General features: G+C 49.9%; 1 protein-coding gene across 2 annotated transcripts in view; it reads left to right on the top strand.

Moving 5' to 3' along the window:
- The window catches only part of SCARA5 (scavenger receptor class A member 5), a 122,748-nt gene that overhangs the window by 71,753 nt on the left and 24,834 nt on the right, over positions 1-26,161 (top strand). For both annotated transcript variants that reach the window (XM_005562933.5, XM_065519014.2), the window contains 3 exons: positions 11,434-11,514; positions 13,999-14,097; positions 16,515-16,571. In XM_005562933.5, the coding sequence (XP_005562990.1) occupies positions 11,434-11,514; positions 13,999-14,097; positions 16,515-16,571 (237 nt within the window). The remainder of the gene's footprint in view (positions 1-11,433; positions 11,515-13,998; positions 14,098-16,514; positions 16,572-26,161) is intronic.

The following is a 26,161-nucleotide window of genomic DNA, read 5'->3' as shown; positions in this document are numbered from 1 at the left end:
GTTGTTGTTGTTGTTTTGTTTTGTTTTGTTTTGTTTTTTTGAGACGGAGTCTCACTCTGTCAGTCAGGCTAGAGTTCAGTGACATGATCTTGGCTCACTACAACCTCCACCTCCCAAGTTCAAGTGATTCTCCTGCCTCAGACTTCTGAGTAGCTGGGATTACAGGTGTGTACCAACATGCCTGGCTAATTTTTGTATATTTAGTAGAAGACAGAGTTTTGCCATGTTGGCCAGGCTGGTCTCGAACGCCTGACCTCACATGATCCCCCTGCTTCAGCCTCCCAAAGTGCTGGGATTACAGGCATGAGCCACCACACCTGGCCAGTTTTTAAAAATTATTACTTTTTAGAGACAAGGTCTTGCTATGTTGCCTAGGCTGGTCTGGAACTCCTGGCCTCAAGTGATCCTCCCGTCTTGGTTTCCCAAAGTGCTGGGACTATGGCATGCCAGCCCATTTGTAATCTTAACTATAATGGCAAAAATGCAAAAATGTATGGGCCTCTATTGTACTCGTGCCGTGGGCCCACAAATGATAGAGCCTAGAGACCCAACTCCCTTTCTTCACTCCTGACAAACTGGTTCCCTTCCCTCCACCCATTCCTTCTTGCTGCACGCACCATCGGAAACACCTTTCATGAAATGCACTTCTCCCACATCGCCCCCCTGCTCAAAGCCCACTGTGGCTCCCCAAGGCCCACTGGGTTCCTTAGAAATTCCTTAGTCTGCCATCAGCACAAATAATACCATTGTGAGCGCCTAGTATGTGTTCCCTACTATGCCAGGTGTATCTCGTGTGCGCATCTTTTGAAAACAATGGCTCTCCAAGGGAGTGATGTTTTCCCTATTTTATTGACAAGCACACTGAGATTTAGGAAGCTTCCATAGCTTGCCTACAGCCACAGGGCCAGGAGGTGATGGACCAGCATGTACACACCGGCCTTTCTGATCCCAGAGCGAGTGTACTTCCCACTGCTTTCCTATCCTGTCCTGCCTGCCTTCTCCTCCACTGCTGCTCATGCCAGGGGGCACAGAGAGAACTGCTTCAGGGGCCAGTGAGCAATGTCAAGGAGCAGAGACTGCAATGTCAGGGGAGTGTTAGGGGTTACGGCTGGTCTAGCCCATTTTTGCCAGGCTGGAAGGTGGGCCCAGGTTGGCAAGGTCTGCCTGTGTTTCAAGAGAAACCAGAAACATGTGACGTTCTGGTAATGTTTAATTGTTTAACTCAAGGGCCATACATGGTCTTGCCGTGGGTGAAGCATCCAGACTAGTGAGGCACATCTCGTCACTGCCCTGGAAGCACAGCTCACCTTCCCTACTGTCACAGCTGTGCTCCAGAGGCTCCTCCACCTGCAGTGCCCTCCTCCCCCTCCTTCACCTCCTCCTCCTCCTCCTTCACCTTCTCCTCCTCCTCCTCCTCTTCCTTCGCCTCCTTCTCTTCCTCCTCCTCTTCCTCTTCCTTCTCCATTCCCTCCTCCTCCGCTTCCCCTTCTTCCTCTTCCCATCCCCTTCTTCCTTCTCCTCCTCTTCTTTCTTCTCCTCCTTTTCCTCCTTCTCCATTCTCTCCTCCTCCTCCCTTCTCTCTTCCTCCTCCCTTCTCTCTTCCTCCTCCCTTCTCTCCTCCTCTTCCATTCTCTCCTCCTCCTCTATTCTCTTCTCCTCCTCCCTTTCCTCCTCTTCCTTCCCCTCCTCCTTTTCTCCTCCTCCTTTTCTCTTCCTTCTTTTCTCTTCCTCCTCCTCCTCTTCCTTCCCCTCCTCCTCCTTTTCTCCTCCTCCTCCTCTTCCTCCTCCTCCCCTCCTCCTCTTTCTTCCCTTCCTCTTCCTTTTCTTCTTCTTCCCTCTCCTCTTCCCTTTCTTCCTTATCCTCTTCCTTCCCCTCCTCCTCCTCTTTATCTTTTTCCTCCTTCTCCTCCACCCTTTCTTCCTTCTCTTCCTTGTCTTCCTCCTCCTCCTTCTCCTCTTCCTTTCCCTGCTCCTCTTTCTCCTCCTCCTCTTCCTCCTCTTCCTTCTTCTCTTTCTCCTCCTGCTCCCCCTCCTCTTCCTCCTCCTTCTCCTCCTCTTCTTCCTTTTCTCCTCGTCTTCCTTCTTCTTCTCCTCCTTTTCTTCTTCTTCCTCTGCCTTTTCCTCTTCTTCCTCCTCTGCCTTATCCTCTTCTTCCTCCTCCTTGCCCACCCAAATCCTGCTGATACTCCAGGATGTCACTCAAACCCACCTCCTCCAAGAACCTCCCAACCTTTCCAGCTCCCTGGAGTCTCCCTCTTTTGAGTTTCTGCATTTATCAGAGCAAAAGTGTAATGATGGGGCCCTCTGCATCCTTTCCAGTTTGCATAGCCCTTTTTTGTACCCTCTTTTGTTTTAAAATGGGACCTGAGGAGAATCTATGAGGTCGTTTAAGGCAGATGTTGTAGAGGGCGGGGTAGGATTTTGGCAGGAAAACAACTGAGGCTCAGGAAGGAAGTCCCTGCCTTACTCAAGTCCTCATGGCTGGTAATGATCCAGCTTTAATAAGGTGTAATTTACGTGCCATGAAATTCCCCCATTTTAGGTGTACAGTTCAATGATCAGGACATTTAAGCCCATTGCCCGGTTCTCATTCTGTTACCCCATAGTCCACCTGGATCTGGGTGCCTCTGTGTCCCCCAGCATTAAGAGTGCAGTGCACATAACTGAGACTCAATATTTGTAAAAGCAACTATTAAATCTTGACACTGGGCAATCAGAGGCTTCCCCTATCCAGTTTGGTTTCCTGGTTCTGGGTCTCTTTGGACCTTCACATCCTAGAAATCAAAGGAGGGAAGGAGATAGAATTTCTTCTTCCAAATCCGTGTCCCTGGGATCTTAGCTTTTCCTGTCTTCTTTTTTCCTTGACCTCCCTTGCCCCTCACAGGGATTAGTGTTCAGGAACTAACTAATAGTATTAAATAGCAATTGCAGTGAATTGTCACCTATAATGAGGCAGGCATTTTGTCGACATGAATTCTCAAATAGACATTCAAGACCACAAATCCTCACATCCTGCAAAAAGGTCTTATTGCCCACTTTATAGATGAGAAGCCTGAATAACCTTCCCACTGTTTCTTAGACAGCTGGCGAGTGGTAAAGCTGAGGTCTAAATTGGCTCTGCCTGGCCCAGAAACCCTGGTTGTTGGGACAGAAGCATGTTGCTTCCCAGCTGTAAGCAGTGAAGAGAGGAGAGCACGTTCCCTGTATTCGGGGCACTTTCCAGTCCCTTCCTCTTCCAAGCTAGAGATGTCACCATGCCTCCTGCTAATGTACCCTCTCAGGCCTCCCCAGGCACTTCATATCTGGGTTCTTCCGTTTCTAAGTCCAATCTCCTTGGTTCAAACTGAAACCGCCCTGGGTCACTCATTTGCCGGGGTTCTGCCGGTGGGATCCTCCATGTAGTCTTTCCTTGGTCCTCACACTAAGTTTTACACTCAGTTCTCTTGAACTGAAAGTTTCATCTCAGTCCTGCTTTCTTGTCTTTAAGCTTTGGATTCTTGTGGGGTGTATCTCTCTGTTGAGGCTGCCATAACAGAATACCATAGACTGGGCCATTTACAAGCAACAGATGTTTATTGCTCACAGTTGTAGGACTGGGAAGTCCAAAATCCAGGGGCTGGCAGAGTTGGGGCCTGTTTGGGGCCTGTTTGGGGCCTGCTTTCTGGTTCATAGATGGCGACTTCTTGCTGTGTCCTCACTTGGTGGAAGAGATGGAGCAGCTCCCTGGAGTCCTCTTTATAAGGATGCTGATCCCGTTCACAAGGGCCTCATCCACATGACTCATCACTTCTCAAAGGCCCTGCCTCCTGATACCATCGCCTTGGTGATTAGGTTGCAACCTATGAATTTGGGGGTGGGGTGCAAACATTCAGATCACTGCACTGGAGCTCCTGGCTCTTCACAGTTGTACAGCACTTGGGCCTCCAGCTCTCATTATCGCCACTGCATCTAGGGTCTTTCCTGCCTCCCTGTCTCTGTTGCCAGGTGCCTGGTGGTTATTATTTAAAAGATTCCTGCTGGTATATCTGAATGTATTTACCATGCAGCCCTAACAAGACCCAACTCTACCCTGGCTTTTGAACAAGGGCTAGGTCACTAGAAGATCTTGCAGGCATTCCCGTACTGCTGTCTGCAGTGGGCTTTCTGTCCTAGCTTTGTCTAGTTCCTCTATTAAGGTTTTTAAACACACACACACATCCACACCTACATACATACATAAACATACACACACATATATATACACATACCTGTACATATAGACATAAACACACATACCCATGTGTACCCATGTTTGCACATACACGTATACATATGCACATACAGACATGCACGTACATACACATGCACGCGTGTATACATACATATGAACACATATACACATACACATATATACACATACATATACACGTACACTCACCGCATTCCCACACTTTGCCCTTTCCTGGCTGAGAAGTCACAAATACTCAACTATGTGTATTTTTTCAAATATGAGCTTATTTACATTATTCCTGAGCTTGACCCGAATTGTTTTTATGCTCTTACTTTGTTATACAGTTTTTGATGAGCTTTGTCTCCAGTTTCTCTCTTGTGAATATCTGCAGTGGGGGTTCTATTTTCTGTTTTGGATTTTTAGCATTAATCAGATCTGTTGAAATCTGCCTGTGGGTTTGAAAGAAGCAGAGAACTTAGATCATCATAGAGGAGAAGCAGCCCAGGAGGGGAAAAGGTGACCAGAGAGTTGAGGCAGCCCAGGAGAGGAAAGGTAACCACAGAGGGGAGGCAGCCCAAGAGGGGAAAGGTAACCAGAGAGGGGAGGCAACCCGGGAGAGGAAAGGTAACCACAGAGGGGAGGCAGCCCAGGAGGGGAAAGGTAACCAGAGAGGGGAGGCAGCCCAGGAGGGGAAAGTCAACCAGAGAGGGGAGGCAGCCCGGGAGGGGAAACATGAGCAACGTCACATGAGATGGCTCTCTTTGGCAAGGATGCAGGTTTTCTGGAATCACAGCATTTGGATGGAGTGGTAATAGATCTGAAATCATCCAGTCCACTCTTTTTGTTTTGTATTTGAGGATCCTGAGGCCAGAGAGGGGAGATGATTGGCCAAAGTCACAAAACCATCCAGTGACCCGGCTGGGATGAAAAAATACATCTCTGGATTCATGAAAACAAGTTTGCAAAGCAGATTTATCTGCAGGCTGATTTTTTGAGAAAAAACACAAATCTATTAAAGAGTCCAGATCAGCAAATATTTATAAAGGGATGGCGTAACAGAGCAGGGCTTTGGATTCCAGGCTAACACTGGAACTCTGGCTTCTGGGTAGTAGGGACCTGCTGAAAGTGGGGAACATCTCTGAGTGGAGTGACAGGTAAAGTGGCCTTTCTGCCCTACTGAGGACTGGGGAGCATGGCCTGGGCCGAGGTCCCTGGGACATTGTGTGGTGAGCCAGGCTGTCATCTCTCCTTCCACATGGACTCCGCTGGGAAGGGGGTGGAGTTGCCCCCAGCCCCACCCACCACCCTCCCTGGGGGCCCTGAGGACCATAGCAGGGGCAGTCCCAGCACCTTTCTAGGCCTGAGTGTCCTTGGCTGTGAAATGGGACCAACAGTGCCTGCCTCATCCACTTCTCAGGGTCCCAGAGAGATGCCTTAAGTGATGAAAAAGAGAGAACACTCAAAAGTATAAAGGTGATAGGGGCTGAGAATCCAGCCCCTGGTGACTTGAGGGTACTGGAAGTGGAGCTGTTTGCTGAGCCACTCCACCCTGTCAGCAGCCCTGTGGTTGGCGTGGTTCTGGGGGTGGTTTTGACTGTACTGCTGGCTCCAGGCCAGGCTCATCAGCTGTCCTCATAATTTGCTCTTGGCACATCAGTTCCCAGATTCCAGCCCATGCAAGTCCCCTATCCCATCATGTATTCTGGGATCAGGGAAGGGAGAAGGCATGGGTTTCCTCCCATTGGCTGATCCCCAGGAAAACCCTGGTGCTTCTCCTGAATGCCTGGCCTCAGATCCTTCGTCCCATTGGGAAGATGCTTCTGGTGGGAGCAATTGCACTGGGGGGAGCGTGAGGGGAGTGGGCTAGATGGGTGGGCAGAGTCTGAGCAGAGACCCCAGGACCCTGCTCCTCCTTGTCCCAGCCACCTCTGTGCCCTGGTCTGCACTGGTGACAGAAGAGATGAGAAATGGGATGGTATAGAAAGTTGAGAAGTGAAAAAGCTCTCCTGGGTACCTCTTGGAACAACAGATGTCATGGCACTTCTGCTACTACGCATTAGTCATTCTTCAGATCCCGATTGTGTGCCAGGTGTGTGCAAGGCATAGGCCACAGACAGTGCCCTGTAGAAGATTCTGTCCTCCTTGGGAACCACAGTTCAAGGTGGGGGATAGTGCCCAGGGAGTGGGCAGCAGCCACCTGACCAGGCTCCAGGTGCTCCCACAGGAGCACTGTCCACCTCCTTCCAGCTCTGAGATTTGGGGGCTCTGCCCGTGCAACACTAAGAGATCAGAAGGTGGGTATATTCATCTGTTCTCACACTGTTAATAAAGACATACCTGAGATTGGGTAATTTATAAAGAAAAAGAGGTTTAATGGACTCACAGCCCACATGGCTGGGGAGTCCTCATAATCATGACAGGAGGTGAAGGAGGAGCAAAGGCACATCTTACATGGCAGCAGCAAGAGAGTGTGTGCAGAACTCCCCTTTATAAAACCAACAGACTTCATGAGAGTTGTTCACTATCACGAGAACAGCAAGGGAAAGACCCACCCCCATGATTCAGTTGCCTCCCACTGAGTCCCTCCCACAACACATGGGAATTGTGGGAGCTACAATTCAAGACGAGATTTGGGTGGGGACACAGCCAAACCAGGTCAGTGGGCATGAAGGCAGACTCAGGACTAAGAGGGACTGAACTCTTAGGATCTGGCTAATGTTCAGGGACACCATGAGTACAGCATTTATGCAGAGGTGGAGGAAAGTTGGTGACCATGAGCACTGAGCTGTAAGTTTGCAGCAGAAGGGTCAGATCATGAGTGATCTGCAGGGGCCTTGACAGGGGAAGCTGCGCCTGTGGTGCAGTGAGGGGCCTCCCCGTGCTCTGAGTCCCTTTGGTTGCTTTGTTTTTTCGGAGAGATTGATCAGACAGCAAGGCTCACATGGGCTGGAGAGAGAACAAGACAGGGAGGTTCTTATAAAGGCCAGAGCCAGGCCATAAGGACCTGACGAGGGTGGAAGCAGTGAGGAAGGAGGTGGAGACATGAGAAGTACCCTCCTTTATGAGAAGCCTCAAATCACAGATGCGTGTGGCTAGAAAGGGATGCAAAAGGGAGACAGGAAAGAGGAATCAGAGCAGGCTCAAGATTTCCAGCTTGGGTTTCTGAAGAAAGGATAGTGTCAGTAAACACACTAAAAAGTCAGATCCCGAGATTGCTTCACTTATGGGCAGCATCAGTAATTTAAAGACACACTTGGTCCTCGGAGCACCTGGCGGGTTGGCCCCTCGAGGCTCTGGCCAAATCATCAGCCCTTCTGAGTCAGCCAGGCCAGTACCATCTGAGGATGGTGCTGGGAATTGGTGCCCACCTTTACCGCCTACCCCACCTTCTTCCCAGTTAATCTCTAGTAAAGACCCTGATAACCACATAGTTATGTTTAAAAAAAATCCGACTGGGCACATTGGCTCACGCCTATAATCCTAGCACTTTGGGAGGCCGAGGCGGGCGGATCACGAGGTCAGGAGATGGAGACCATCCTGGCTAACACGGTGAAACCCCATCTCTACTAAAAATACAAAAATTAGCCAGGTGTGGGGGTGGGCGCCTGGAGTCCCAGCTACTCGGGAGGCTGAGGCAGGAGAATGGTGTGAACCCGGGAGGCGGAGTTTGCAGTGAGCCGAGATTGCACCACTGTACTCCAGCCTGGACAACAGAGCGAGACTCTGTCTCAAAAACAAAACAAAAAAATCACGTTCTTGAGACCTGCCTCTCCCTGGATGAGCCAGCCAAACTCCACAGGGTGATTTCAGGTGCACCAGGAATACCTGGAAGTTGTCATCCTATAATGGCTCTGAGGAGGCGTTATTTTATTTTATTTTTTTTGCAGTGAGGAGGCATTATGCAAAGTGAGGTGATCGGGATGGCTCCCCTCACTCAAGGCTTTGAAGCCCTTCTCTAGTCATCATGCCACTGAATCCACTCAGTCCTCACTACAACTGCACGAGAAAGGAATTTTTTTTTTACCCACATTTAATAGAATCAGGACTTGAACCCAAGACTCGATATCCATACTCAATGCCCACCTTTCAGATGATGTCTACCACCCCGAGGCCCCAAATCAGGGTCTTCGGGCAGCATTCCTCCCTTGGCAAGAGGGACGCCTGGAAGACCCCCCTGCAGGTTGCACCTGCATCTGAGGGACAGCTGAAATTGGAGGGTGCAGTCCCCTTGCGTCTGTGACCAGCTCGGTTGCTGGAGCACCCAGGGTGGTGGAGGCAGAGAAGAGAGAAAGGGGTGGGCATCCAGCCCAGCAGCAGAGACCCAGGCACCCTCTCCCGGTTCCCTTTGCTGCAGCCTTGGCCTTGGCCTTAAGGGGAGATCACTGGGAAGGGGTAGTGGAGCACATTTGCTTCCTGACTCAGCCCTTAATTTCTGCGCCATCTTTGATCTATTCCCAACAGGTTCTCTGACTCAGTCCTGTGGTCTGAAAACTGGGATCACAAAACCTAGTCCTTCTTAAATCATTTGTATTACTTGTGAATTGAAGAATTGTTGACTGCTTTTTTCCCTGCGTGCGTGCCATGGAATTATTAAACAGCTGTCAAGTTTGGTTAGGTTCTGAGGACAGTGCCAGCGTGAGGAAGGTATCAGTACATCTCGATCTTGGCTGGCTGGTTGTTTTCTATGTATTATTAACACCTTCTGATCTCATATACTCACTCATTCATCAAATATTTATTGTGCAAGATGTTACTGCTGGGCTGCGAGTCTGTGTGTTTCAGTTTCCCGGGGCTGCCATAACAAAACATTATAAACTTGGTGGTTTAACAGAAGCTTATTTTCTCACAGTTCTGGAGGCTCAAAGTCTGAAATCAAGGTGTCCACAGGGCCACATTCCCTCTGAAAGCTCAGGGGGAGGACCCTTCCTTGGCCCTTTCTAGCCGCTGGTACTTGCTGGCAATTCTTGGTGTTTCCTGGCTTGGGAATACATCACTCCAATCTCTGTCTCTGTTGCCACATGTGCTCTCATATCTCTGTGTCTCTCTTTTCCCTTCTTACAAGGACACCAGCCATTGCACTGAGGCCTGCCCTACCCCAGTATTACCTCATCTTAACTAATTATGTCTGCAAAGACCCTATTTCCAAATAAAGTCATATTCTGAGGTTCCTGGTAGACATGAATTTAAGGGGGTAAAGACACTATAAAGGCTTTTTTTCATGGTCCCCCTTTTTTTTTCTTTTTTCTTTTTTTCTTTTCTTCTTTTTTTTTTTTTTTTTTGGAGACAGAGTTTCACTCTTGTCACCCAGGCTGGAGTGCAATGGCACGATCTCGGCTCACTGCAGCCTCTGCCTCCCAGATTCAGGCAATTCTGCTGCTCAGCCTCCAGTGTAACTGGGATTACAGGCATCCACCATCACACCTGGCTAATTTTTGTATTTTTAGCAGATATGGGATTTCACCATGTTGGCCAGGCTGGCCTCAAACTCCTGACCTCAGGTGATCCACCCTCCTCAGCCTCCCAAAGTGCTGGATTACGGGTATGAACTACCATGCCAGGCCCCATGGTCCTCATTTTCTCTTGAAAAGCAGCAGGAGGTGAGAGCTTGGAGTCTGGGTCTTCACAGCAGGTACAGGGATGTAAAGGGTATGGTCCTGTCTCGGGGAGTTGGCAATTTTCTTAGGAAAGATGCGACACAATCACTATGACAAGAGGACAAGGCAGGGTGAGATTACTTGTCAAATGGCACCAAGCACACGCATTCAAGCAACTCACACCAACTTTCAGCACACTGGGTCAGAGAGGGTTTTGTGAGGAAGGGGCAGTGAGTCACCTGAGAGCTGGTAGTGACTGGAGGAGGGTGGCAGGGAGGGCTCATGGGCTCACTGGCTTGGGAAGAGCAGGTGCAACCATGGCTGGCAAGAAGATTCTGTAACTGGTGAGACGTCTAGCCCTGTGGGTATTGCAGAGTGGACACAGGCAGGTCACATGTGGGTTGAAACCACAGCTGCCTCACTCACTCACCGGCTGTGTGGTCTCAGATGAGTAACTGCAGCACACAGCATTGTCGTGGGGACTGGATCCAATCACATATGACAGAATCCCTGGCACGCAGGAGCCCCAGCCTGGAGGGCGGCCCCACTCAGGAAAGATTAGAAACCTCTCTTCCATCCAAGTGCAAAAGCCAGACATCTGAGCATGACTCCAGCCTCTTCCTCCCCAACTTTCACCAAAGTCAGTCTCTTCCACTTCCTAAGCAGCTCTTGTTCATGTCCCTGACAACCCTCTGATGGCCGTGCTCCTCATCCAGGGGTCTCACATCCCACCTGGCTGGACTGAAAGCTCTGCCTCAGCCTCCCTCGTGTTCCCACCCATTTGCCACACTGCAGCCTGAGTCATCTTCCTCATGTGCAAATCTGGTTGAGCTCTTCTCTCAGGCCCCTCTGTGGCCTCTGGTGCCCTCAGGAGAAGCTGAGTCCAACACTCAGGCCGGGTCTCTAAAAGCTCCACTTTCTCATCCCAGTGTGTCCCCCACCTCTTACCCCGCTGTGGCTTACATATCTCTGTCTTCACTTTCAACCTTTGTAGGGATTATTCCCTCTGCCTGGAATTGTCCCTTTTTACTCTTAGTCAGCCCAGGCTGCCACAACAAAATACCATAGACTGAGCTGCTTAAACAACAGGCATTTATTTCTCACAGCTCTGGAGGCTGAAAGTCCAGGATCAGGGTGTGGCAGGGCCGGGTTCTGGTGAGGACTCTCCTCCTGGTGTGCAGACTGCTGCCTTCTTGCTGTGTCTATTTGAGAGAGAGAACTCCCTGGTGTCTTTTCTTATAAAACCATCATGTGGGCTTACCCCCGTGACTTCATCAAAACCTCATCACCTCCCAAAGACCCCACCTCCTAAAACTGTCATATTGGGGATTAGGGATTCAACATATGGTTTTGGGAGGGGACACACATATTCGGTCCATAGCACACTCTCCCAACCCTCTATTTACTTAGCTCACTCCTCTTTCTCTTTGAGATTTCACTTTGGATATTACTTCTTCCAGGAAGCCTTTCTCATGCCCCCTGAGACTGGGCTGAGGGTTCCCTGTGAGTTTCCAGAGCTAATGCTGTCCCTTCCTCTCCTCAGAGACGGCATTTTGTTTCCTCTCCAGATGACCTGGTCCTGTTCCAGAAGGCAACTCCCTAACCTCAGTGCTGTTTTTGCCTTTCCAGGGCCACCGGGACCCAAAGGTGATCAGGGGGATGAAGGAAAGGAAGGCAGGCCTGGCATCCCTGGATTGCCTGGGCTTCGAGGTAATGGGCATGCCCCTGGGAGGGATCTGGGAGAGACCCCCAATCCATCTCTACTACCTACTTTCTTGATGGTATAAATGCCAAGGCTGCCCAGGGGAGCACCCAGTCAACTCCGCCTCAAACGCTCTGTTCCAACAGAGACTAAGAGGTTGCTGGTGTCACGATGGGATGCAGCACATACTTTTTCTTAGCAAGTGCCACAATCTGAAGGAAAAAGGTACAGTACAGGCCTGAAGCTCCCTGAAGCCCCTTCCCAGCCCAGGAGTCAGGGTCTGTGTGAGCAGAGCGTGCAGAAGGCGTTGGACATGTTTTGAGATTCAGACCAACCCTTCAAAGATGCTGTCCCATCAGTGTTTCCTGATCAGCATCCACCTGCCACCCTCCCGCCCCACCATGGCTCCTGCCGACCCTGCCCAGGTCTACGAATGGGTCATGAATGCCTATCCCTTCCCCTTTTGATCCCCCCCTCCCCATCCTGCTGCACACAGCAACAGCCCTGAAGAGCCAGTGGCTGGTGGGGAGGGTACTTTGGGCCTTCTAGAAAGACAAGGTGCTTCTTAGACTCACTGTCTCCAAAGCTCCTGTTGATTTCCTCCATTGTACCTTGCCCTCCAGTCCGTCCATTCCTCAGCCTGTGCTGTGGGCAACATTTTGCTGGGAGACTGTGGTCTTCTGAGTGATGGAAGAAAAGGAAATAGAGAGAGGTTGGAGTATAAATAACCGGGAGAAATAATATAAATAACCGGGAGAAACAAATAACCGGGAGAAAGGTGCCCGGTTATTTATTTTAGGAATTATATCCCCAAACCTTCTGCTTCCTAAATCTCTAAGACGTTGCAAACACAGTAGAGGAGACAGTGCCTGGAGGAAGGAGAGATCCCAGCCCAGTCTCCACTCCTGGCCCTCCCCTCTCAGGGAACCTCCCTACAGTCAGCACTGAGGCTGCTCGGGGGCTCATGGGGCTCTGGAACTGCATTTTCTGCCGTAGGGAATCGTAAGATAGGGAGCCAGGGGCATAGCTTGTGCTAAATCAAGAATTCTGTGGCAGTGGAGCTATTGGACTCTGGGAACAGATATGTTGTATTAGGAGGGAAAGGGAGGAAACCCAATCAGCTCTCTCTGAGAAACCCGTCTTCTTCCAGCCATTGGACCTTAGGACTAGAGGAATAATTCATTACTGGGAGACAGATTTCTCCAAGTCCCAGAAAACGCCCAAAGCAAACCAACTAACATTCCAAGCAGGAAAGAACAATTAGTCAGTTAATTAAGGGTGCTCTGCTTTGCAGAGATAACTGCGCCTTAGGCCAGGCCTCATGGGGGCCAGGGCTCTCACTCCGTCAAGCACTTGTTTATGCTGGCTCTGCATGGTGCTGTCACTGCAGGAGGTGGCCAAGGGGCCTCATGGCCAAGAGCCCTGGGGTTTGATCGGCAGCAGGCCATCCATTTACTGACTTCGCCTCCAATCCCTTTTGCTATACCTCCCTGTGTGTATGCAAGGGAAGGGATCTTTTTGTGTTTTTTCTTTTTTTTCCTTAAATAAAATGAGAAGCTATTTTTTCTTCCACCCACCCCCCTCCCTAAGTACCTGTAAGCCCTGTTGATCCAGCATGAAGTGATGCTGACTGACCATGAACTTTTATTTCAGCAAGAACAGGGCTCAGATCCTGCCTCCAACACTGCTGTGTGACCTTGGGCAGTTTACTTACTCTCTCTGAGCTCTGATTGGCTCGTTTGTAACACAGGCAGAATAATCCCTCCCAGTGTTGTGATGATTAAATGAGATACTTTATGAAAAGCATCCAGAGCAGGGCCTGGCACACAGAAAGCGCTCAAAAAAGTGTTTACTGATTCTAGACCGGGTGCGATGGCTCACACCTGTAATTCCAACACTTTGGGAGGCCAAGGCAGGCAGATCACTTGAGGTCAGGAGTTTGAGACCAGCCTGGCCAACATGGTGAAACCCTGTCTCTACTAAAAACACAAATATTAGCTGGGCATGCTGGCGTGCGCCTGTAATCCCAAGCTACTCAGGGGGGTGAGGTGGGAGGATTGCCTGAACCTGGGAGGCGAAGGTTGTAGTGAGCTGAGATGGTGCCACTGCACTCCAGCCTGGGTGACAGAGCGAGATTTTGTCTCAAAAAAAAAAAAAAAAAAAAAAGTGTTGCTGATTCTAAATCTCCAGCATGCTGAAGGGCAAAGGAACACCCCCAAAGGGATAGGCACCCCTACCGTCACTCACAACAGCACTGGACCTTTCTAGCGGGAGGATCCCGAGCCTGACGGATACAGGGTGTGCGTGGGGTGGGTCCGTGTGGACCTGTTGGACTCTGCTGTGGCGGCATCTTTAGATTAACAGAAAAAAACCAGACACAAAGGCTAAGAGAGGATGTGTGGGGGAGGCTGAGCCTTGAACCTGACGATGACCTCTGAGGATCCTTCCTGTTCTGCATCTGAGGCTCTGCCATTTGTCTGTTTTCTCCCCAGGTCTGCCCGGGGAAAGAGGTACCCCAGGATTGCCCGGGCCCAAGGGCGATGATGGGAAGCTGGGGGCCACAGGACCAATGGGCATGCGTGGGTTTAAAGGTAATAACAATCTCAGTTTTCCCTGAGCCTCACCACCAGTCCCAGGTAGCACGTGCTCATTGGCATGGAGGACCAGGACTCTCATCTTCACTGTGCCACGGACCAGTGGGGCAACCTTGTGCAAGTCACTTCATTTTGTTAAAGCATTTAGTTTTTCTTCTAAAAACTAGAAACTCTCAGCCAGGCGTGGTGACTCATGCCTGTAGTCCCAGCATTTTGAGAGGACCAGGCAGGAGGATTGCTTGAGCCCAAGAGTTTGAGATCAGCCTGGGCAACACAGCAAGACTCCATCTCTAGAAAATATAAAATAATTAGCTGAGTGTAGTGGCACGTACCTGTAGTCCCAGCTACTTGGGAGGCTGAGTGGGAAGGATCTCTTGAGTCCAGGAGTTGGAGGCTGTAGTGAGCTATGACTGTGCCACCACCCTGGGTGACAGAGCAAGAGCTCATCTCTAAAACAAAATAAAACAAAACACACACACACACAAATCTAGAAATCCTCATGGTACTATATTTCACAGGTCTGTCAGGAGGAGTGAGCAAGCATGTATGTGTGCAAATGCTAAAGTCCTTGTAGAAATGCAAGGGAGTGTTATGATAGGTTGCAGCCCAGAGATGTAATCAAAGAAAGCCAGCAAGGTGACCCGCAGGGCAGACACCAGGGCTGCAGGCCCAGGACAGCCCTCCTCCCCCAGTCCTGCCAGACTCCTGAGCTTCTCTATACTCTTCTATTCCCCCAGGATTTACAACTTTAATTCAGTTCTCAGATTTACAGTGCCAAAAATGTTCTTTCTGATTTGCCCTTCTTCCTGTAGGCAGTCCCCTTGTTTATTTTTAGGGGAACCTACTTTTACATGTCTTTTCATGCTCGCTTCAAGATTGTCTAAACCTCCTAGCATCACTGCGGAAGATGAGGACATCTGATGCTCTTTCCCCAGGCTTTCTACTCCTCACTTGTTAAAATGAAAACTAAGAAAAAAGTACTACTAATCATTCCCACCCCGTGTCTAGGGTGATCTCTTGATCTTGGATCACTGATAAATTTTATTTTACTTTCTGGTCGGTGATGAAACAGGCTGAGGTTTTCCTTTCTTTTATGATCCCATTTTAAAAAGTTGATTTTAAAACAGATTGTAAAAGCAGCACATGCTTGTTGAAAATAAAATTAGAGACTGGGCAAGGTGACTCATGCCTGTAATCCCAGCGCTTTGGGAGGCTAAGGCAGGCGGATCACTTGAGACCAGGAGTTCAAGACCATCCTGGCCAATATGGCAAAACCCTGTCTCTACCAAAAATACAAAAATTAACTGGGCATGGCGGTGCACACCTGTGATCCCAGCTACTTGGGAAACTGAGGCAGGAGAATCACTTGAACCCGGGAAGTGGAGGTTGCAGTGAGCTCAGATTGCACCACTGTACTCCAGGCTGGGCCTGGGTAACAGAGTGAGACCTTGTCTCAAAAATAAATAAATTAAAAATTAAAAAAACAAAACAAATTAGACAACACAGAAGTTCATAAAGCAAAAAGTCTCCACCCCTCAGTTCCCCCAGCCCTTATTCTTTAGAATAACTACTGTCAATGCTTTGGAGCATACCCTGCCAGATAGTTTTCTGAGCACATTCCTATATATGTATATGGCTGCCTTTTTTTTTTTTTTTTTTTTTTTTTTTTTTTTTCCAAGCCTTAGATCATCCTGGGCATTCTCCCCTGGAATTTGCTGGCTTTCTTTTTTCACCAGACAGCATGCCCATGGGCTTTTGATTTGCAGATGTCTTTCTGGAGGTCCTTGGAATTGAAGTCCCTTGTCATTTTAATGTCCAGCGAGTGGTGCCAGGATTTTCTACTTCTTTGTAGAGGGAGATGCCAGCTGGCCAAAGAGGTCATATCCTCTTTTATCTATCTCCTTTAGCCATATCCTGGAAAGGAAATGCCACAGTTCCCTGGTATCTCACACTTAACGTTTTATGGTGTCTCCCACAAGAAAACCTGCTTGACATAGAACCCGCCTCTCCCCTTATTTAACTAAAGCCCCCTCTCCCTTGTTTTCCCCTGGGCTCATTAGAACAAACTTGGATGTGGACTTCTAAAACCCTGGGTGTTTAATAGGAGTATCTTTGACTTGTCTTCTTCCTGCAAAATTCCATGTGCTCTTTGAGGCTGTGCTGATAGAGGCTGCTCTTTGGTTCTTTACGAAGGGGTGGGATTTTCTCACCCGTGCCTCGTCCTTCTCGGGGTACCCAGGGCAGATGGCAGAATTGGCTGCCCTCTTCTCCTGCCTGCTGGGCTCTCCAGTTGCTGCTGGCTCCCGCCTGAGGGTTTCTCTGGTCTCGAGTTCATCAGTCTCCTGCAGGTAACATTTTATTCACAATTAGGATTTGTTTCCATTTCTAATGCCAGTTTTCCTTCTCTGTTTTAGGTGAGCGAGGCCCAAAAGGAGAGAAAGGAGAGAAAGGAGACAGAGCCGGGGATGCCAGTAAGGACATGTTGTTGGGGTCCCGGGATACGGTGTTGGCACAGGGCTAGCTGTCTCCCGAGCAGCTCTATGAGTTTGGAGGTTCAGAGGCTGGAGCCATGGCTGGGGTTCAAGTGTTAAAGGAGGCTCCCTACCTTTTTTAGGGCTCTGTTGGTCTAGCAAGAGATGCTGATAGACCCCAGGGGCACTGGCCTCATTTCTCGAGGTCTCATAAACCTGGTGATTGTGTGCATGGATCTGGAGGCTTCCCCTGGCCGCTCACTAGCCCAGCTTGGTATAATCTCTGTGCCTCAGTGTTCTCATCTGTAAAATGGTGATAACAGGAGTCCTTACTTCATAAGGTCGTTGTGAGAATTGAATGAGTTAATCTGTGTACAGTGCTTATGATCGTGCTGGACCCCTGACGAGGACTCAGTACCTGTTTGTGATTATTATTCTGTGTAATACACCCACTCAGACACGCTTCCCAAAATCATCGGAGGTGCTTGCACAAATTCAGCTATTGACCTTGTTAAAGGCCTCCCCTCCCTGGGTGTTACACAGGGAAAGGTGCGGAGACAAAGTGGCATCGCCTTTGTTTTCCCCGTTTGCCACTGATAGAGGAGTGACGCTGGAGAGCTCACGATCTGGCAGACCACCTGGTTCTTTCTGATGCAGTCCTTGCTAGAATGTTGACAAGGGAATCAGCTTATTTAGTTGTGCCACTCTTCTAGGGTTTACTTTTCCCCACAAAGTGCTACATGTAGAATCTTGGAGACTTGCCAGAGAAGAATGAGCAGTCTCCCAGCCAAGTTGAAAAAGGAGCAAAAGAAAAATCCCCAAACCCAGCATGTGGTGTAAGTTGGCTCTGTCCCATGCGAGGGCGCAAGCAGAGTATCACTGCCTCTGGCATCTGGGCTCCGGTCTTGGCTCTGGGAGGATGGGGCCTGGGGAAGAGTCTCTGTGTTCTAGCTTCCCCCCCGGAAACTCAGGGACTGGGGCCACTGCAGAGTCACAAGCTGGGCATAGAAAGGGGTCTCATGACACCCAAATAAATCAAGAAGACTGTCAGCCCCACGAAAGCCCCATCGAAATTCAACACAATACCACAACCCACAGCACCACAACCCACAGCACCACAACCCACAGCACCACTAATCATTAGCCATCGGCCTCCATAAATAGGAGAAGGTTTCGAAGAGAAACCTACAAACCCTACAACCAAAAGGACACTTAATAAAAATATAGCATGTGCCATTATTCCCACAAGGACTATAACCATGACTAATGACATGAAAAATTATTGTTATACTTCAACTGTAAGAACACTAGTGGCCAAGACCCGCAAAACACACCCGCTAATAAAAATTATTAATTACTCATTCATTGATCTTCCCACACCATCTAACATTTTTATATGATGAAACTTTGGCTCACTTCTTGGTGCCTGCCTCATCCTCCAGATCATTGCAGGATTATTCCTGGCCATGCAGTACACATCAGACACTTCAACTGCCGTCTCTTCAGTTGCTCCTATCAGCTGAGATGTAAACTACAGCTGAATGGTCTGTCATTGTCATGCTTCCTTGGCCTCGGTAGGTCCTTCAGATGAGATCAAGCACACTCAGGGTGGTATGGCGCAGCAGGCCCTTTCGTCGCAGCTGTGCAGGACCAGAAGGAGACCTCACTCCCAAAAAGAGGCCTCCCCAATGCCCCCGACACTTAAACTTGCCCCTGCTTCCTCTCTGCCCTCCCCTCCCTGAGGCATGATTCAGGATCAAATAGGAGCAAGGCAGGTGACAGCACCTTGTCCTCGAAAGTGATGGACTTGCCCGCAGTAAAGCGAGTGCCCAGGCTGATTCTGGACCTCCCACACTCACCCCACCTGAAGTGCTAAAGTCCATGAGGCCATCTGTGAGCTTCACAGTTCTTCTAGCATTCTCTAGAGTCCCTTTCAAGGGCTGCTTAACTGGGTGTGTCTGACTGAATGGGGCCATCTAGTAGACCCGATCTGATCCCTTTTGTCTAAAGGGCTGGGTCCTGAATGTCATCTTCGGGGTGCTGTTTTTCCCTGCTCTGTTTGTTGACTGGTTTCTGACAGAATGCTGCCAAGGTAGCTGAGAAGGATCGTGGCATTTAGTTCTGAGAAATAAACAACTCCTGATGGGGGTGGGCAGGAAGGGAGGAACTGTGTGGAAAGATGGCCTTTGAGATCAGAAACGCTGCCCGCATGCCAGAGGGGCTCTTGTCAGGAATTCTCTGGCGGCTCTTCTTGCAGCAGACTTGAGAGAGCAGCGAGGAGGTGGAGCCAGCAGGGCGTTCCCGTGCTGCGGAGGATGTGTGGTCTCTATTCACCTTGCTCCTGTGGGCCAGGCTGGTGGGCTCTGCACTGGCATTGGGCCCTGAGGTCAGAGCACGGTGCGGGGAGGTGAGAGCCAGAGCCACAGGGGTGCAGGGCTCCCTGGCAATGGGTGGGGAGGTGTAGGGGGAGGGCACTCCATCCACTTGGCCCTGGAGCCTCTTGACTGCACAGCAAGAGGTGACATCAGCTCTGGACGGCCTCCCCTCAGGGACTGAGGCTTTCTTTCCTGCCTTGAAGAGCTACACCCTCGCTGCCGCCCAGCACTCAGACAGAACCCAGAGCCTAAGCTTGCACGAAGTGCTGAGCTTTTCTTCCCTGCTCTCTGACAAGACCCCCAACCCCAGTGGTCTCCAGGGACAGTGAAACTGGGAGGCGAAGGGGCTGAGCAGAGACAGCTCCGTGGACAGGAAGCTCTACACAACATGCGGAGGACCCTGGGAGACCCAGAGGATTCGTAGAACAAAGACACTGGCAGGCCAGCCTCCATGTTCCATTTTCAGAGGCCTGTAGGGAAGGACGGACTTCCTAACGTCCTTAGGCCGGGGCCGAGGCTGAACACAATCCCCAGTCCCTGACTTCCCGACCCTGGGATGGGAGCTACGGCCCCTGGTCTTGGGCAGTAGGGCCGGGCTCCTTAAACCCCCAAGTAATCCCCTCTTTCACTGGTAGCTCCAGATGCAGATTTAAGGAACCTGGGGCTGAAGGGGAACAGTCGTCGCGATTGGGGGCTGAGCTCTGTGCCTGTCCCATTGCGGGGTGTCTTCCCACAGCCTGCGCCTGCCAGCTTGCTCTGACCACACCAACATCAAGCTGTATTCAGCCTCCTGCTTATGTTTCCAGGGAATTCCAGTCCCAGAGGCATTAACCATATCCCTGAGACCTTGACTCTGGGGGGGAGAGTCAAGGCTCAGCTTTCAGAAAAGTGTGGAAATTCTGACGGACATGGTGCCCGTGTCTGAGGGTTTCTTAGTCATTCCCTGCACCCTGGGAAGCCCCACTGTAGGATCTACGGGGTGGGAAAAAGGCGTTTGCAGCACCAGAGAGCTACCCTCCCCCACAAGCCAGCATCCTGCGGGAAGAGCCACTAACCAGGGTGGCCTCTGGTAACCCCCAGGCCTTTAAACCCTCCCAAACACCTCCAAAGCCCATGCCATTAGCAGCAAAGACCTGAAGTTCCAGCAGATGGGGATGGACAGGGCAAAAGGGACTGGTGAGAAAACACGACAGACACCCCTCACTTGGGACGTGGAAGTTGGGGGTTTTCCCTGGGAGATGGCATGACACAGAAGGCTTCTCAGGACCCATCTGAGTCCACATTAAAATATTTTTCAGAACAAAAATCTTGCCATTGTTTACCCATGTTTTGATCTGAAGTCATAGGATTTTAGGGTTGGATGGGTTTCAGACCCATTCCTCTCTCTCGCCCAACCCCACCCCACCAGTTTTCAGAACAGAGACCAGCAACAGAGAGATGGGAGGGATCCTCAAAGTCACCCAGCCTAGGTCATGGCCAAATTGGGTCTAGAATCCAGATGTCCTGATTTCTGCTTGATGAGAGATAAAGGTTTTTTTCAGTCAAGGACGATATCAGTCATTCCGTGACATGTTTGGCTTTTGCGAGTTTGGCCAGGAAAAAAAAAAAAAAGAAAGAAATGCTACGTATACACATCTCAAGAGAGAAATACATTTGTTTTACCCGAGTAGATGGTCCATTTGCAGGAAAAATAAATAGTATTTTCGCAACTAAGGGGTGGGTGAAGAATTCAGTCTTTTTAAGTCCCACAGCATGAATTTAAAGCAGGATATAAGTTCGGATTGTTTAAAAAACCTTTCTCAGTTTGGTTTCACATGGAAACAAAATATGCAGATGACACCAGGGTGAATTCTAAACCAGAGTTTGTTGATGGTTATCATTCATGGCTTAGAGCACTCGAAAAATGTTTAACACTTTGTGCGTGTTGTCAGTATTCAGGGAAGTGAGTTTGGAGAAGAGGGGAGCAGTGGGCACCCCAGCATGCAGTGTAAACTCAAAATAAATGATCGGAGGAGGAAGTTTCTGAACAGTTTTCCCCAGAGCTGCTGAGATGTTTCTGTTCCTGTTTTACAATCAAAGAGGAAGAGTCCTCTGGAGTCCTTGGACTCCCTTCTCCCATCCCTGTGCCTAGAGTTTGCTGTACCAGGTGCCCAGGGGAATCTGTTTAGGACAAGGGAGCACCAAAAGTTCGCCTTATCTCAGGCATGGAGAGGCACAGTGACTGCACCTTGTTTTTCATTTTTGGGGGTTTTTTTTTTTAGATGGAGTCTCGCTCTGTCACCCAGGCTGGAATGCAGTGGCATGATCTCGGCTCACTGCAACCTCCGCCTCCTGCGTTCAAGCGACCCTCCTACCTCAGCCTCCAGAGTAGCTGGGATTACAGGCGCATGCCACCACGCCTGGCTAATTTTTGTATTTTTAGTAGAAATGGGTTTTTACCATGTTGGCCAGGCTGGTCTTAAACTCCTGACTGCAGGCGATCCGCCTGCCTCGGCCTCTCAAAGTACTGGGATTACAGGCATGAGCCACCGCGCCCAGCTGACCCAAGTCTTAAAGAGTAAGTTCCTGTCCACCAGGTGGATGTGGAAGTTGAAGGTGTCCCAGGTAAAGAGAACCATGCTTGAAACAGCATAGCATTGTCTGATCCTCCCGAATAGTACAACATGGCAAGGGTTTGGGATGTAAGAGACAAAAAATAAGGCTGGAAAGGAACGTGGGGATAACCAAGGGCCTCGCAGTGGTCAGGAGTTTAGGCTTGAGCTTCTGGGCATTAGCAAGCCATCCACAGGATTGTAATGGCAGAGCCTCGGCTGTCCCTGATGGCCCTTTGCACGGGACCAATCCCTGGTGCGTGGTAGACAGACCCTTCCCCCCTGGAAAGGCCACATTCCAAATCCAAGTTTCTCTTCTGCTCCTGCTCCTTCTCGTCTGCACTTCCACTTTGAGCAAATCCTGTTTTTCAGAAACATTTCTTGAGGAGATGCGACCCCAACTGTATGCAGTTCTGTAGGAGCAGCGCTGGTGTGGAGCAACGAAAAGGAAGATTCATTTCCCCTGCTCACTCCCAAGCGGTTGACCCCAACTGTGCAGGCGTTTTGCACACTGACCAAATGCCCCAACCCCAGCCGGGTGTCCCGCCATTCAATTCCATTCTGACATAGTCTACCTGGAGTTAGCGAAGACCCCCACAGGGTAAGGGCTCAGTCCCACAGGCTGCCCCTGACTTCAGATGAAATCTCACATCCAAGCTTCCAGAAGTTCTAAGCAATCGACTGGAAGTCGGAGATTCCCTTTAGACCCCCTCCTTTGGTTTGATTATTTGCTAGAACCCAACTCACAGAACTCAGGAAAAGTTAGGTTCATGAGTTTATTATAAAGGACACAATTCAGGAACAGAGGGATGGGAGAGATGCAGAGGGCAAGGTATGGGGATGGGGCGCAGAGCTTCCCTGCCCTCCCTGGGCATGCCGCCCTCCAGGTACCTCGATGTGTTCCCACCGCACCTCTCTGAACCCTGTCCTTTTGGGTTTTATGGGGGTTTCATTACATAAGCATGACTGATTAAATCACTGGCCATTGTTACTTGAATTCAATCTTCAGCCCCTCTCCACTTCCAAGTAGGGCTGAATGGGCCAACCTTCTAGTCACGTGGTTGATTTCCCTGGCAACCAGCGCCCCTATCCTTCGATCCCACCCAAACTCAGGTATGGTTGGAAGGGGTTTATTATGAATTTTAAAAAGATGCTCCAGAGCTATTTCAGGAGTAGGGACAAAAAGCAGATTGTCACAAGAGACGCTTATGTCACTCTTATCACTTAAGAAGTTACAAGAGTTCTAGGAGCTCTGGCTGGGAGCTGGAGATGAAGACCAAATACTTCTTCTTATATCAGTGTCACAGTAGCAAACCTTAAATCCAAGTCCTTTTTTCACCTCACTGGCTATGTGGCCCTGAGGCTAGTCGCTTAGCCTCTCCAGCCACAATTTCCTCTTTTTTCCCCTGTTCTGTGCAGAGGATGAGATCTGGCCTTCCAGACATTCTGGTTTGCCAAGATCCCATCTTAAGCCTTCCAAAAACACATCAAGTGACTCTTCCTGAAAGCTCCCAGTGACCCCTTCCGTGGGAGCTTCTGCCCTGCTGTGTGCAGAAAACAGTTCAATTCTGATTCATCCATGCTGTGAGTGATTTGATGACTTCACATACATTCAAGAGGACCTGGAAAAATTAAAGGCTTGGCCCCTTTAAGAAGTCAGGTGGTAAAATAAGGATGTGCAGAGGCGCCTGCGAGTCAGGGACAGCTGAGCTTGTTGCATTAGGTTCATCTCTTTAAAAGGTATTTTCAGCATCCCTGGCCAGAGAGAGAGAGAGGAGAGCTGGGCCCGTGCCCTGGCAGGGAAAAAATGCTTAGGCAAGGAGAAATGAAATCCCCCTCCTGGGAATCCTAAGAGGTCATTAACAGGGCCACTAATATTTGTACTCTGGATATATGCTAACCGAAGGCAGGAACCAGGGCCAAAGCCTGGGAAGAACTGCTAGTTGGAAGAAAATAAACAAGGCAGTGTGGAGTTTATGTTCAGATTTAGCAGCCAGGTGAGTGCATGAGACTTGGGAGGCTTGGCTGCTGTGACACCTTATCTAGTGGGGGCATTTCACGCATAAGTTGAGGTGGCCAGTCTGACTGCTGCCTAATCCCTATCCTTTGTATGTGCGTTGCCTGCTCTGTCTCCACTTCTCTGCTTACACAGGCAGCCGAGCCTGTGGTGCTGCCCTTCCCTCCCCACTAGGGACTGGCATCCCCAATCCCCTGGCAGACATGCAGTGGTTTTGGGGATTTGCCCTGCAAGAAAACTGTCTTAGTAATACCAACATCAGACGAAGGTGAACACGGAATCATCTACGAAAACCAGTGAAAGAAATGACGCTGAGATCTTTGATGTGGGTTTTGAACAAAGAACAGTTTTTATGTTGAGATGCACATGAAAACCAAGAGTGGTTTGACTGTTTATTTAGAAAACATTTCAAACAAACTTAGGAATTGTCCTTAATCTCCATGACCCCGAGCTCCCGTTATGCTGGGAGTGAAGGCAGCTGCAGGCTCTGCGGATTGAGTCCGGGAGGTCCCCGGGAGCCTTTGATGTCACTGGATCAACTCTCATTGCCACCACATGAACTTCAGCCCTAGGTACCCTCTGTCCTTTGACATGGAAGCCACCCTTGGAGGGTGCTTGGGACCAGCTATCTAGTTGGACTTACTTCCCCTGGGGCAGGATTTCAGCCTCTTCTTTTTTCTTTTTTTTTTTTTTTTGAGACCGAGTCTCACTCTGTCACCCAAGCTGGAGTGCAGTGGTGCGAACTCAGTTCACTGCAACCTCCTACTCCCAGGTTCAAGCGATTCTCCTGCCTCAGCTTCCTGAGTAGCTGGGATTACAGGTGCACACTACCATGCCCGGCTAATTTTTGTACTTTTAGTAGAGACAGGGTTTCACCATGTTGGTCAGGCTGGTCTCAAACTCCTGACCTCATGATCCACCTGCCTCAGCCTCTGAAAGTGCTGGCATTACCGGCGTGAGCCACTGTGCCCGATCTCAGCCTCTTTTCTTTAGGGAGACGTTTATTGAATTCAGATGGAAGAAAGAGACAGGCGAAGCCATAGTAAACCTCCCTGGGAGGTCTTGGGGCCATGGTGGCAGGAGGGGTATACGGCTGGCTTTCTCGCTGACTCAGAGGCTTGAAAAGTCACTTGCCATGGTGCCTGGGTCCCCCACGATGACCTTCAGGGGTTGTATTGAGTTCAACCCTATTGAGAGGCGACTACCCAGTCACTGAGCTCCTGCATGTTTCAGAATAACTCTAGGATATGTCGTCATCCCATCTAACTGAGGAGGGAACCATGCTGAGAGGTTACATTCCTCGCCCAAGGTCCTAGAGTTAGAGAGGGGTAAACCTGGTTCTCAAGGCAGTCCCAACCTTTGAGGATTTACAGTGCAGAGGTGGAGAATCATCCCAGAAAGGGGACTCAGACCTAGAACCTAGAGGAGGAGGAGAACCGGGATAGGAACTAGGGCAGGGAGGGGATGGCAGAACCCTCCCAGGAAGGTCCACTAGCCCTGGGCACGTGAACCTGAGCCTTCAAGAAGGGTGAAGCACCTCCCCACAGGGTGTGCAGCTAGGAGGGCTGCAGGCCTGATGAAACAGGCGCAGAGCATCACTGTTTTCTGCTGGCTCTCCAGCATTTCTTTCTGGTTTTAAATGCTTGTTGACTCTGACCTCTCACTGCCCTGTGAGAGGTTCAGGAGCTTCAGAAAGAATGGGACTCACTTGTCCACCCACGCCACCCAGGAAATTCCTACAAATCCAGCTCTAAGCAGAGCTTCTGGGCCTTAACGGCATCCTCCCACTGTGATGGGGTGAGCTCCCGGTTCAGGACTGGGCAGGAAAAGTTCTTCATTTATTATTTGATCAGACACACTTTTTATTGAGCACCGGGTAGCCAGGAATAGCAAAATCAGAGCAAACTCCCAGTTTCCAGAGAATATGAAGCACAGCTGGGGAGACAAGGAGGGGAGGCCACGGTTTTTAAAAGTCCAGTGCCATCCTCAGGGCAGTGACAACGCGGTAGATAGTTCTGGGGCTCCTTCTACCCAAAGTCCCAAGTACTCCGTGTGACCCCTAAGTGGAGACACAGCACTCTGGAAACCCAGGTGTGGTCTTGGCGTGACCGCCTTGTCCTGTGGCCTGGAGAGAGTCACTCACTCCCCTTCTCTGAGTCTCAGCTTTCTCACCTGTAAAATGGGGCTAACACCACCTACCTTAGGGGAGGATGGCGAAGACCCCATGAGACCTGCTAATAAAAGTGCTTTGAAGAGTCGTAAAGGAACATATTAAGAGCCGATTCCCATTAGGAAATGGCATTGTATAAAGCACACCCACAGGCCAGACCACGTTTTGAAAGCGATGTCCTCCAGGAGAGCCTGATCAGAAAGTCCTTTTGCTTTTGGGATGGCCCCCGTCCTTCCCATATGGATCACATTTCCTGCCGAGCAGTGTCACCTCAGCCTCAGCAGAGCCCCTGTGCCGCAGGCCGGCTGGGGGCACGCGGAGTTCTTTCTTTACAAGAGAATGAAAGTTCAACTTCCTTAATGGGCAGATGGTCCGAATTATCCCTAGGGCTCTACTCTGCAGCTGCAGAAAATCAGAGCCTATTTTCCCAGCCCCAT

The sequence above is a fragment of the Macaca fascicularis genome, chromosome 8, assembly GCF_037993035.2.
Source record: "Macaca fascicularis isolate 582-1 chromosome 8, T2T-MFA8v1.1".
Classification (NCBI taxonomy): Eukaryota; Metazoa; Chordata; class Mammalia; order Primates; family Cercopithecidae; genus Macaca; species Macaca fascicularis.
Note: the sequence above shows the minus strand (reverse complement) of the source record. Positions and strands in the feature narration are given on the sequence as shown.